Source organism: Phyllostomus hastatus, unplaced genomic scaffold (assembly GCF_019186645.2).
Source record: "Phyllostomus hastatus isolate PE091 unplaced genomic scaffold, TTU_PhHast_1.1 phas_contig_34, whole genome shotgun sequence".
Taxonomy (NCBI): domain Eukaryota; kingdom Metazoa; phylum Chordata; class Mammalia; order Chiroptera; family Phyllostomidae; genus Phyllostomus; species Phyllostomus hastatus.
The window spans coordinates 6,422,125-6,435,457 of record NW_025333857.1 but is presented as its reverse complement, the minus strand read 5'-3'; the positions used below and the strand labels follow the sequence as shown (position 1 = coordinate 6,435,457).

At 35.8% G+C, this 13,333-nt stretch overlaps 1 protein-coding gene across 1 annotated transcript; it reads right to left on the bottom strand.

The window, feature by feature from the left end:
- Positions 1-9,993: 9,993 nt before the first annotated feature.
- Positions 9,994-11,554, bottom strand: TUSC1 (tumor suppressor candidate 1). Its single transcript, XM_045840493.1, has one exon. The coding sequence runs from the start codon at positions 11,147-11,149 to the stop codon at positions 10,520-10,522; it is 630 nt and encodes a 209-aa protein (XP_045696449.1). The 5' UTR covers positions 11,150-11,554; the 3' UTR covers positions 9,994-10,519.
- Between the last annotated feature and the right edge of the window lie 1,779 nt (positions 11,555-13,333).

The window sequence follows — 13,333 nt, the reverse complement described above, 5'->3', positions numbered from 1 at the left end:
GAAGAGAAAATCAGCTAACTTAATTCAACAGATGATTTTACTGCCTCACTGAAAGGCATGACCTCACTCTATTTTTCTCCAGTCTCATTCTTCATCATCAACTGCCCTTTCTCCTTATCTCTTCTTCAAGATTTTTTTCTATTTCTTTACCAGACTGTTCAAAACATCTGTACATTTGAGTTCACCCATTCCTGATAATGTGTTATTTCAATTATATCTTCTTCCACTGGCCTGTTCATCTTACTTTTTACTAGATTATTCCCATTTTCCTAAAACACTTAAACCCATTTCATATACACAATAAAAATCATAATGCTTTAACAACTTTTCCAATTCTGTTCTTCTCTTCAAGTAGAGACTTATTTTAAAATATTCCTTGCCCAATTCCTGATAACTCCTCAACAACTTATGAGCTAACAACTTGCCTCTTTTTCTTCTTCTTTCTTTCTTTTTTTATTGTTGTTCTATTACAGTTGTCCCAATGTCCCCCCATGGCTCTCCCCTGACCCACTCACCTCCTGACTGCATAGTCAGTCCCACCCTGTTGCCCATGTCTATAAGTCATTTATAGTTATTCTTTAGGCCCTTCCAGTTTACTTCTCAAGATCACTTCTCTAAAGTTGCTGCTGGCAAAGGTTACTCCCTGTTATCAGGTATCTATTTATACACAATGAGCTCCAAAAAAACTAATGACTTGCAATAACCATTAATTGTTAATTACAAGTTTATGTCAGTGGCTCTGCTGATTTGAGTCTGGCTGAGTTAACCTATACTGTGCTTGCTCTTAATCTATGTGAATAGGTGACTTGTTTGGGAAATGGCTGGTTGAGGATAGTTGACTGATTGCTGATTATGACATGAACTTTTCTACAATTCTAAATCAATCACCTGCTCAAAGGATTTTAATTTTTTTCTAATAAAATATTAAATTCTCAGCTTGGAATTTAAGGCCCTCCACTATTTTACCCCAGTCTATGGGTATTACATTCAATCCTATATGCCCTTCACTTCAGTCATACTAGTCTCTTGAATCCTAGAACATTTCCTATACACCCCTATTCATATCCTTTTGCTTATGTTTCCTTACTCTTGAATAATCTTCCCACAAGATCCATCTATTTAGTCCTCTACCTGTTTTTTAAGAATTTTTTCAGATAGTACTTGATGTGAATCCTGTCCTTTCTAGTCTGCGGAGTCAATATTTTCTTTTTGCTTTCCTATCTTACAATACATGTCTACATCTCTGCATTAGATGTTAAACACTTCAAGGAAATAAATGATCTCATAGGTTGTGTTACCAATGGTCAGAGATTTTTTTGCACATAAGTGTTATTAAATTAATAAATATGTGTTGGTATTGAATAGCTTAAGATATAATTTTTAAGAAAAAACCTATAAGAAGTAATATATATGTAGTGTCTTCCTACTTGTCAAGAACCTAATTTGCATATATATATTTTTTGTTCATTAAATCAAGAAAATATCAAACTTGATTTATTGAAGATCAAATTTTGATATGTAGTGTATCCTTTTGCTCAATGGAATCTTGAAAATGCATAATAAAAATTAAAGCATACCAGTCAATATCAATATTAGTGGTCACTGTTTACATTTGAATCAATCTGGGTCCTCACAATAAATAGCACACTGATGGTGGGGAATTTAAAAATAGTTTAATTAAGGGCTATTCACAAAAAGTTGAGTATTAGTTAGCAAAATCAACAGAGATTGAGCTAGTAATACTACCATGGAAAACTTCCCACCCCTTGGCTAGAACCTTTACCAGAACCTGGAGACAGAGGGCTCTGCAGAGAAAACAAATTAACAGGGGCTGTAACCTTTGGCAGAAAGATGTAACAAATCCAGACCTAACACTACTTCATTTTTCTCCTTTCTGCTAGTATTTCTTAGTGACCAAATTCAACCAGAAACCAACCTTGCCCTGTAACCAAAAAACCAAGGGAGGTCAGTAATGTGGTAAATAGAAAGTAGAGTGGAGAAGGATGGAATGTGTGGACCTGGCAATGATTGATGTCTGGGAGTTATGTTTGGACATTTTTTTATTTGATTGTCTTTTTGGGTTTCTGATTTTGTTTCAGAAAAATTATATGAATGTATTTCATCAGTAATACATTGGTTTGGTTAAAAAATGTGAAAATTTCTTTTCAGTTAAAAGGAGTCTTTGTATCCAATTATTTTTCATCTTTGTGAATAAATTTAGCATCCACATCAGTAATATGAAAAAAAATATTGTGGAAGGAGAGTGGATTTAGATACCTTTTGATTATAGCTTTCTGTTTGAGTACATAATCAACTTCACAGTCAGATATTTTGATATCTTAAAATTATTAGTAGTACTGATGTGCTTTATTAAAAGCACAAAAGTGCTTTTATTCTTCTCAGAAAATGTTGTGAAGCACATAGATTCAGTAATATAACATTTGGGATTTGCAGGTTAATCTGGTAGATTTCTTATGATGCTTGATGGATAAAACCTATCTTGAGTTCTCATTTGAAATATATAAAAAGCCAAGCAAGCAAAGAGATATAAAGCAAAGCATTTTGAGAAATTAATCCTCAACCTCAAGAAGTGGTTGAGGAGACAAAACAAACTTTTAAAAACTGAAATAATTTTAATAATGCATTCCTTTTGACCTAAAAAACAAGAGATATGAAAAAAAAAGATTATCCTTCAGAAATAATGACTTTCTCATTTTAGTTTGTATTAGTTCAGATACAACATCTACTTTGACTCTCATAACAAACCTCATTGTGATACATATTTGGATACATTCAAACACTTAATTTCTAAATTTAAATAAATTGCATTTTAAAGAAATTAATAATATTTCTAAGTTCCAAAACTAGTGACAAATGCTGCAACTGAGGTATCTGACTGCTAGTAGAGTATTCTTTACATACTACCAGAATTTATAAAACATTTTTGAGTAGGTAAAATTTGTAAATCATTTTCTATACTAAGAAAATTTTAGAACATACATCAAAAGAATAAACTTTAAAAGGAATGAGATAAAAATAAATGTAAATAGAAGATCTGAGACTTTTTTACCTGCCTAACTGCAGTCCTTGCTTTAAAAAATATTGGTCAATACTACATATACCAATTTACCCTCTGAACTAAAATAAATTTGCAGTCCTCAATGCTCACCCTACAGAAAATGAAACCCAAAGGTTCTTAGATACTCTATGTCCAAAATTATGAAGAAAAAGGAAACACTATGAAAGGCATTTTTAAAGCAAAAACATTATAGGATGTGATAATCATTTAGATATAAGGACCATTGGAAAAGATGTTCAGATTTCTAGTTTTTTTCCCTTCAGTCATTAAGAAAATTCTGATTATTTAAGTTATGAAATGTAAGAGAACACTTTAATTTTATATTTTGGTATTTAGCCTTTTTCTGAACTGAGATGATTTTCTTTCTCTTGTTTGATTTATAGGAGTTTCCAATACAAACATAGATATCAGCTTTTTGTTTATATTCTTTGTATCTATTGTCTTTACCTCAACATTGCTTTTACAAGACACTTATTTTGATGTGTAATTGTAGTGATCATATTATTCCATTTGACTCCCATTAAGAAAATTCCCTAATACAATTCAAAAGAAATTATGCACTCCAATGTTCATAGCAGCACAATTTACAGTAGTCAAGTGCTAGAAGCAACCTAAGTGCCCATCAGTAAATCTGTGGATAAAAAACTCTGATACACCTACACAATGGATTACTATGCAGCAGAAAGAAAGAAGGAGCTCCTACATTTGGCGACAGCATGGATGGATCAGGAGAGCATTATGCTAAGTGAAATAAGCCAGGCAGTGAAAGACAAATACCATATGATCTCACCTATAAGTGGAAACTAATCAACAAAACAAACAAGCAAGCAAAATATAACCAGAGGCACTAAAATAAAGAACCATCTGACAGTAACCAGAGGGTAAGGGGGAAAGGGATAATGGGAGAAAATAGGGGAAGGGCCATCAAGGAACATGTATAAAGGACACATGGACAAAGCCAAAGGTGGGTAGGTTTAAGGGTCGGCGGCCGGGATAGGTGGGGCAGGGAGCATAGTGGGGTGGAAATGGAGATAACTGTACTCAAACAACAATAAAAATAAATAAATAATTAAACAATTTAGAAAAAGAAAATTTCCTAATTCAAACTCACTTGAACAATAAGGAAATGTATTTTCTCACATAAATAGAAGTCCAAAGGTAGGAGACAATCCAGGCATGACAAACAGACTGCAGTGATGGCATCAGGAAATAAGTTTTCTTCCAGCTCTCTGCCATTCTTAAAATTACATGATAGCTGCCATGGGGTTATATGCTTCCTTTCTGTGTCCAGCAAAATAGAAGGAGAACCTCTCTCCTGACCAAGGAATATAAACCTTTCTTTCAGTTACTTTGGGTGAAGTGTGTAAAGAACTACATTTACATCAGCTAAGTAGACAAAATTTTCCAATATCTACTCTGTCCCCCTAAAATAATTTATCCATCTATCCCCAAGTCCCACGTGTGAAATTTACCAAAATTTAAAGGAACACATAACTCAATTGCTATAAAAACTTTTCTACAACACAAATAGCTAAAAATATCTTTTTCATGGCATAAGTATAATCATAGACATGAAAAACACTGCAAAATTAGGAATCTACTGAGCCACCATATCATGTTCAATAGAAAGCCAGAAGAATTTATATCAAAATTAGAAATAAATTATTTGAGTAAGTTCTGTCAATATAATGTACAGCATTGTGACTATAGTTAATACTGTGTTGTATATTTGAAAGTTGCTAATAAAGTAAATTTTAAAACTTCTCACCACAAGAAAAAATGTAACTATGTTGATGATGAATGTTAACTTATTGTGGTAATCAGTTTGCAATATATACATATACTAAATCACCTATTCATCCTAAAAATGGTAGACCATGTTAATTATATCTCTATTTCAAAAGTTTTTGAATAACTTTTTGAAATTGGAAGTTACTCAATTTCTTTGTTCTTCAGTTTTCTCATTCATAAACAAGAACAACTAATACTACCTAGGATTGTGATTAGCATATTCTAAATTATGAAGTGCAATGTAGATGTGGTTCTCTGTGAAAGCTGTTAGGTTGCTCGCAAAGTCTGAAGGATGCTGATGTGGACCCCGGCTCATGGAGTCTGTGTCATCATGGATGAAATGAGACATTCACAGGGACTACCAAGTCTGATGGAAGAAAAGGGACAGCATGGCTTTTCTCTTAAGGGGAGCAAAAACCTCCGCCCTTGCTCCAATGGGCTTTTATTATCTTACTGGGCACATTACAAGAAGGCCCCCATTAACCATGCACAGGCTCACTTTAGGTGGTTACCTTTTACAGAAAACAAAGGAGACAATGATGCTCATCACATCACAGAAGAGGTATACTTGCAAATGAAAAGGCAAAAGTAGTTGGATCCATTAATCTCATCCTTGAAAGGTTTAGCACAGATTTTAGGAAGTTGCTTTGCAGTAAATTTCCTCAATTCAAGGTAAGGGAGTTTTAGCAAAAAGCAAGACTCATAGCTGCCTAGGTTCTTTGCAGGCCTGATTCCCCACGGGAGAATCCATCTGTTGGCGTGGGTCCTGTGCATCTCCCAGTGGGAGCTGGGCCCACGCCACGCAGAACAGTCTACTACAGATGCTGGCTAAAACCCTTTAAAGTGTCTTTCAGCTCTAAAAGTTGTAGAATACTAGTAGATAAGAAACAGGGTGAAGAGAAAATGTATGTCCCTCAAGTTATATATATATATATAGATAGATAGATTTACATATGAAATAGAATAATGTTTACCAAGTATAGGTTTTTAAAACCATATAATTTATGACAAATACTCAATTGAGAGATGGTTCATACTTTATTGAGATTTCCTATATAAAAGGTAATAGCTATATTTTCTTGCTTATTTCAAGCAATCTTATCTTTTATACTCAAAAGGATAGTACCATAGATAATAAAAAGGTCAGATTTAAAGAAAAAAACTATAAAGCAATCACATTATGTTTTTATTTTAAGTTATATAATTTTTTAAATGCTGTACCAAGACTTATAAATTCTTTACAAAATTTAAGGAAATGCCTGCCTCCATTAAGATGGTAGTCTACCAAAATGAGTTCTCCTATTATTCCAAAGTAATAAAACAATAGTTCAGCAAAAGACTACAGCTTGACTACATTTCTTAGCAACCTTTGAAGTTAAATGGGTTGTGTGATGAAGTTTTGCCAATAGAATGTGACCAGGAAAATGTATATTATTTTCAGATCTAGGTAGGCCTCTTTTTACCTTCCTGAATTGCTGACACCTGGTTCTGGAAGTGAACTATTTGCCATGCAGACAAAACAATGACATAGGGCAAAGCAGAACATGATAAAAAGAATCTGAGACCCTGAATGACCATGTGGAACAGAGCTTCTTGACACCCTGAAGCCCCTGAATTAGGAATTTTACTAGATTTTTAAAAATCATCATTGTTTTTCATAGTTTTGGGTTATTAGTAACACAGTCTTCATCATAACTAAAGGCAGATCTATGAAGTTTAAAATACAAAATACATTATATATTTTAAAAGATAAAGTGAGGAGATCTGGAAAAATGAAAGGCCAAGGGACACATTTATTAGTCCTAAGTATGGAATATACTATAGATTAGTGGCTTTCAACCTTTTTCATCTCATGGCACACATAAACTAGTTATTAAAAATCAATGGCACTTGAAAAAGTATATTTTTTGCCCATCTGACAAAATAAACAGGTATAATTTTGATTCATTCACACCAGGCAACTATGTTGCATTGGCTGTTATCATTTTTTTTTAATTTGAGAATTTAAGAGAAAAGAGGTCAGTGCCCCTGACTAGTCAGGTATTGCACATTTTAAAAATTCTTGCAGCACACCAGTTGAAAATTCCTGAAATAGACTGTTCAAGTTTCTCCCACAGATAACTCAATTTTTAGAACAAAATGCTAATTATTCAAGAATCAAGCATAGAACAAACTCACTGTTGTCCTTTCTCTATTGTTGTCTCAAAGTACAAGAGATGTCTGACAGTTTGGGTTCAAAAAAGGACTCCCTTACTAATAATCATGAAATATGCAAAGATGACCCTGATAAGATTATGAATATGATTTTTATAATAAGCAAAATCTGCTATGGACAAAACACAATGTAGTTTAATTCTGACCATTGAAAGATGCTTATGTGAGTATAAGCTTTATAATTTAAAATTTGAGTATGATTAATCCTCATAAAGTCAGAGGTGGGTATTACCTAAAGGTTAGGTTTTTTTGTTCATATTTGCATTGTGGAAATATTGTCTATATCAAATAGATAAGATATATATCAGAAAAGATTTATAGTAGAATGGAATTTATACTTGATTTATTAATCACTAAACAGAAATATTAAATTGTGTCATTCATTCACAAAGATTTTGTGACAAATTCTAAGTAAAAACCTCTTCCTTGTAATAAAACAGAAAATGGTATTTTGGACTAGAATCAAAGTCATGCCGCTAATAATTACTTAACATATAGTGATAATTCAGTTCATTAAATAATTAGGTATTAGTTTCATCCTGTCACTATTCATGAACTGGCAAACCTAAATCTAAGACCATTTAAACAACAAACAAATTGTTTTCAAGTAATCTTTAATATTTGTAGTGTTCAAATTTAGCAAGGAGAATATTCTATAACCTATGTAAGTACTCATTTTATATTGCTTCAATTTATATTTTAATTTCATTAAAAAACAAAAAGTGTATTTTTGAGAGTAGTAGCCATGCAAAAAAAGTTGCTGATAAAAAAATGTCAGTTCTCTTCACTGACACATTTTTGTTGCTCATTTGTACAACTTATAAGCCCTCTTTTCATTACACAAGAACAAATTTGAAATTATGAAAATCAAATGTTATTTTAACAAGTATGATGATCTGCAGGTTTAGTTTATTTTAAACAAGGTCCCAAATTGAACCCTTCTAAAACCAGTATTACCCATTTCTTAAACAGGTCTATACTTTAATATAACATTTTTTATGTTATTTCATGATACATCATCAATTATCAACAGGTAACTTCAACAAAGTCGAAATACAGTTAGCCTTAATCCATTTTATGGGACATTTTGGATTAAGAATGTTTAACAGTTTTCAGGAATTAAGCTAAAAAGTAGTCCTTTGTGCATGCCTCATTACTTTACACATTTATATTGCACATGGTTTTAAGACAAAAGGTGTTTAAAAACTATATAAACTAAACATTTTGAATTTTTGTTGAATATTCCCGATTTTACAATTGGCAATATTTTTTAACTTTCATTACATTATTCTTGTATTACATAGGGCTTTATCTTATGTGTTTACTATATTAGCAAATAGAGAAGTGGAAAAATGTCAACATTTCTCTGTTAATACTTATAAAGTCATAAACGACCAAAATACAGATGGCAAAGGAAGGTGTCAAAAATATTCATTCATGACTTTCACATTTTGGATTGTAATTCTCACTGATAGCACATTTACTTTGATGCAGGAATTTATTTATACACATAAGCTCACTAAAATTTGTGTAACATTTTCAGGTAGGTTATACTAATTTTAATGATGAGAAATTAACTAATTTAAACCCTAAGTAGCAGTAGGGCTGATATGCTTTTTCCCTTCCTGCAATTCCTACTGACACCTAAAAATATTTAATTTCTTTCATAATTAGAAAATGAACTAAAGGAGATAGAAATACTTTTTATATACCTACCTATTCTCACTTTCTTCTCATTTTTCTGTCATGAGGGAGACTTTAATATTCACAAATACCCATATTTTGCCATGTATAATGCACTTTTTTGCCCAAGCTTTTGAGGGAAAAATAAGGATGTCATTATACATGGGTATAATAACTAATTTGTAACAGTACATAAAATTTCTTGTACCTTGTATCTGTTCTTGTGTTTTGTAACTATATGTTACATAAAATTTCTTTACTATATATGTTCAAAAGTAAATGCTAAAATTCCTTTATAATGCTAAAAACAACTATTTAAATATAAATAAATAAAAAATTAAATTAAAAAATTAAAACAAAAAATTTTCTTCTTGAAAGTTTGGGCCAAAAACAGGGGTGTATGCAGTAAAACACAGTAAATATCAACTATCTTTAAATAAGATGCATAATGTCTTCAAAACCCAGGACTACAAAACTCACAAAACTATTTTTCTTTGCAACTTGCTTTATATTATATGCTATATATTTGAAACTTGTGGAGTATGCCACAAATAAAACTCTAATGATTATTTTTTCTAGCTATAATAAAAACTCTTCTCATGGTTTCTCTTTTTCTTGAACTGAAGTGTTTTCCAACACTTAAACACTCTCTTACACCCATGATTTTTATCGGGTACAATGGTATCCTCTTCACTACTTAGTAATAAAAAGTGTTATTCATTAACAAATTGCACTGAAGTGATTTTAGAACATTTGGTGTAAAATTAATGACTTTTTGCCATTGAAATCACAGTTGAGACTTAAATCATCTTGTTTTAGGGCTTCTGATATACAAACAATTCTTAATTTCTTTAAAATTCTTAAGCAGTCAAAATTAGAAGTAGATAAGATACTCTAATATCAAGTCTGAAATGTAATAAAAATAATGAAATGTTTACACTATCTTTGGATTATTTTAAATGCTTATATGGCAAAAAGAAAGTTAGCTTGCAAAGGATGTTAGATATTAAAATATGTAAAATAGTTCTTAAAGAAATATGTAAACATTTAATAAACTTTAAATAATAGTCATGGGATGTTTTTAGGTCATTTTTAATGTACCAGATTTATTTACCAATTTAAATGATCACTTATAGGCAGAATTTCAAAAATTCCTTGGGAGGGGGTAAACAAATCAATATATTATTAGATGTATAAGGACTAGAGCCAGAGGCAGACTGAGTTCCTAAGTTATAAATAACACCTTTTTAATAAAAAGGGTGGTACTTTATAAGAAACCCAAAATATCAATTTATAAAAACAATACTTAGAATTTTGGCCACAGAAAAGATAATGGCTGTAGGCTTTAGGGGATTGAAGAATGAAAAACCACAACCAACTAAAAATGCATTATTCATCCCTCAAAGATCCAAAATAGAGTAAAAAATTGTAACAGTTCCTTATGACACCCACAAAAGTTCAAGCATTAGGACATGTTGCCTGACAGATTTCTTGCTGTTTTAAAACACGCCTTTCGGTCATTAGGCCTCTCTCCATGGACATCAGCAGGCGCCAGAGGCAGAGGTTCTGTACTCTTCGTGTCTCCAGAGTCCTGCACCCTTCTCAGCCTCCGGGAAGAGTCCCGTGGTCGAGCTCAGCAAACCAGTTCCCGTGACCGAGCGTGGCCCAGGGAGGGCGCTAGGTAGGGGGAGCCGGAAGCCGAGGGGGAGGGGCCCGCGTGAGGCCCCGCCCCTCTCCGGTTGCGGCCTCCGGCTACAACCAGGATTCTGGGGGCTCCACGTCCCGGGCTCGGAGGCCGGGCTCGGGTTCACGCAAAGACAGCTCCTCCAGGTCGCCACTCGGGCGTGGCCCCCGTTGTTCCAGGTGCAGCTGCAGCAGGGCCCGGCGGTACAAGGCCTCCAACTTCTCGAGACGGGCCCTCAGGGCCCTGGGGCTGCCCGGTTCGCCATCGGGGCCGCCACCACTCGCCCTGGGGTTCGTGCAGGCCCCTTCAGAGCCTGGGGTCGCCGTCGTCTCTGTGGGCGCTTCATCGCTGCCCTCGCCCGGGAACCGCAAGGCCTGACGGAAGAGGTTTCGGTTTTCGCGTTTCAGCCGCCGGTTTTCAAGCCGCAGCCGGGCGTTCTCCTCGCGCAGCCGGGCGTTCTGCCGGTCCCGTTCGTCTCGCGTTCGAAGGGCCTCCAGGTGGCTCGCCGCAAGGTCGGCGAACCGCTCCTCTAGCTGCTGCCGGGCGCCACCCGCACGGCCACGCCAGCCCACGCCACAGCTGCCACCGCTGCCACCCCCACGAGCCCGGCCTGGTCGGCCCTGCCCGTTCCGGGCCCCACCGCTGCCCCTGCCCCCGCAGCTCCCGTGCCTGGTGGTGCCACCACGCATGCGCCACATCGGTCTCGTCCCAACCTCGCTGGCGTCCCAGCGCCAAGGGACCACGCGCTCAGGCTCGGGCTAGTTCGGGGCCGGCAGGGTGACCGGGGCAGCACCGGAGAAGGCGACGAGGTGGCGGGCGGCGGCTGCTGGCTTGGGGCCACAGGAGGCCGGGAATTTGCCCGGTCTGAGGCGTGTCTTGTCTCCTGTGGTGGAGCTGCCCCCTGGGCCTGCAATCTCCGGGCCCCAGCCCGTACTCAATACCCCTGGGGAGTGCTTTGCCGCTCAGCTTCTGGCAGCGCGGGAAAAGCGAGTATCCTCAGCTGGGTTGTGCCTGGGCACTTCCGTGCAGGCTTGTGCACTCAGGAACCAACCGGCCTCGCCCTGCTCTCCGGAGCAACCACCAGTGGTTTAACTTTCTCTTTCCAAGGCAATCTCAAAGCAAGTAATAATAGGGTACGCTCTGGGACAGAGATGTGGAGCTATTTGAAAAGCTCTGTATTTCATGTAGAAACGGCGGTTTAACCCACCTCTAAGCTTCATAAAACATTCAACAGAATTGAGCTGAGCACCCGTCATGAAACCCTGAAGTAGGAACAGATAGCTCTCAAAAAAACATGGGCAATTTCCAATTTGTGTATAGCCCGGACTTCAATTGCAAATTGCAACTCCACAAAACCTTTGAAACTCAAAACGTGCCCCATTCATTCATTCATTCATTCGAGAAACTGAATATTCAGTAAGTTCCAAAATACCTGAGGACATGAGGAATTAACTCATTGAAAGAATCACATCCTTTGTTTTTAAGGATCTCAACTTACAAAATAATTTGGTTATTGTAAAGTACATAAAGGGCAAGATACTGATGGCAGAATCTCACAGGGGAGAGAGGAGTAGCAAAAATCTATATTTTTAAACAAAGTCCCAGGTAATTGTTAGCTTCACCGAAGTCTCCAAACTACTGGAACAAGTAAAGGAACAAAGAGCATATGAGAAGCCTGGTTCACAGAGCTGGGGTTTTCATTGAATAGTACAAATAAAAAGTAACTAGGGGAATATACAAGTATTTAATTTCTTATATTTTATTTTGCCAAGTAACATCCTAAACACCCATAATTACAAACAAAATCTCCCAGTTGGAATTATTACTACATGAAGTAAAAAAGTAGGAAGTATAATTTCAGAATGTCAAACAATATAGTTTTATTAAAGACCGTATCATTCTTAATTTCCATTAAAAGTAGACTGAAAAGTTTGGTGCAGATATGCACTAACTACTCTATGAATTATTGAACCAAAAATATGGTTTTTCCTCCCTGCCCTGACTGGTGTGGCTCAGTGGTTGAGTGCTGGCCTGAAAATCAAAGGGTCACAGGTTCAATGCCAAGTCTAATGGACACACCTAAGTTGTAAACCAAGTCCCAGATAGGGAGCATGCAAGAGGAAACCACATTGTTGTTCCTCGCCCCGCTCTTTCTCCCTCCCTTTCCCTCTATCTAAAAATAAATAAATAAAATCTTTAAAATATATATGGTGTTTCCCATTGTGTATACAGAGAATGCAGAAGAAAATGTTGGTGTGTAAGCAGAGATGATTAGTTCTCAACTTAAATATAATGACTTGTACGGATTTGTAAGATATGATAGACATGCCATGGAAGCTAGGAAAAAAACACTGCAAGAGAAAGATTTATTCACCCTCTCATGGATGTTAGAAATTGAGTAATACTGCGTTTTATTTTTTGTTAGCTACACTCTCCTCACCCCAACATGTGTAAATCTGTTAGTATACTCTTTAACAGCTTCCCAGATTAAAGCTGCTCAGTTTCACTTGTAGAGTATCTGCACATTTTTTGTAACCAACCACTGTAATGAACCACACTGGATTTCCTAAAGGACATTGAGTCTGGCTATGTGAGAATGCCTCCATGCCATCTTCTCCACACCCGATCCAACCCCAAAGTACTCTCTTTTGCCTTGATAAGTTAATGAAGTAAAGTAAAATATGAAAAGTAGGTAAAACTGATTAAGCAAAAGGAAATCCAGTAAAATTGACAGTCTTTGTTATATTTTAACAGTAATCTGATTATTCATGAATCCTCCAATAGAATCCTTTCATTAATGCAGCACTCTGAGTCAGGCACATGGCACATATAAATATCTTTATTTTATTTATAGAAAGGAAGGGATAGAAGAAAGGAATGAG

Coding starts and splice junctions, on each gene's coding strand:
- TUSC1 (XM_045840493.1), bottom strand. CDS start 11,149: ATGTGGCGCATGCGTGGTGGCACCACCAGGCACGGGAGCTGCGGGGGC.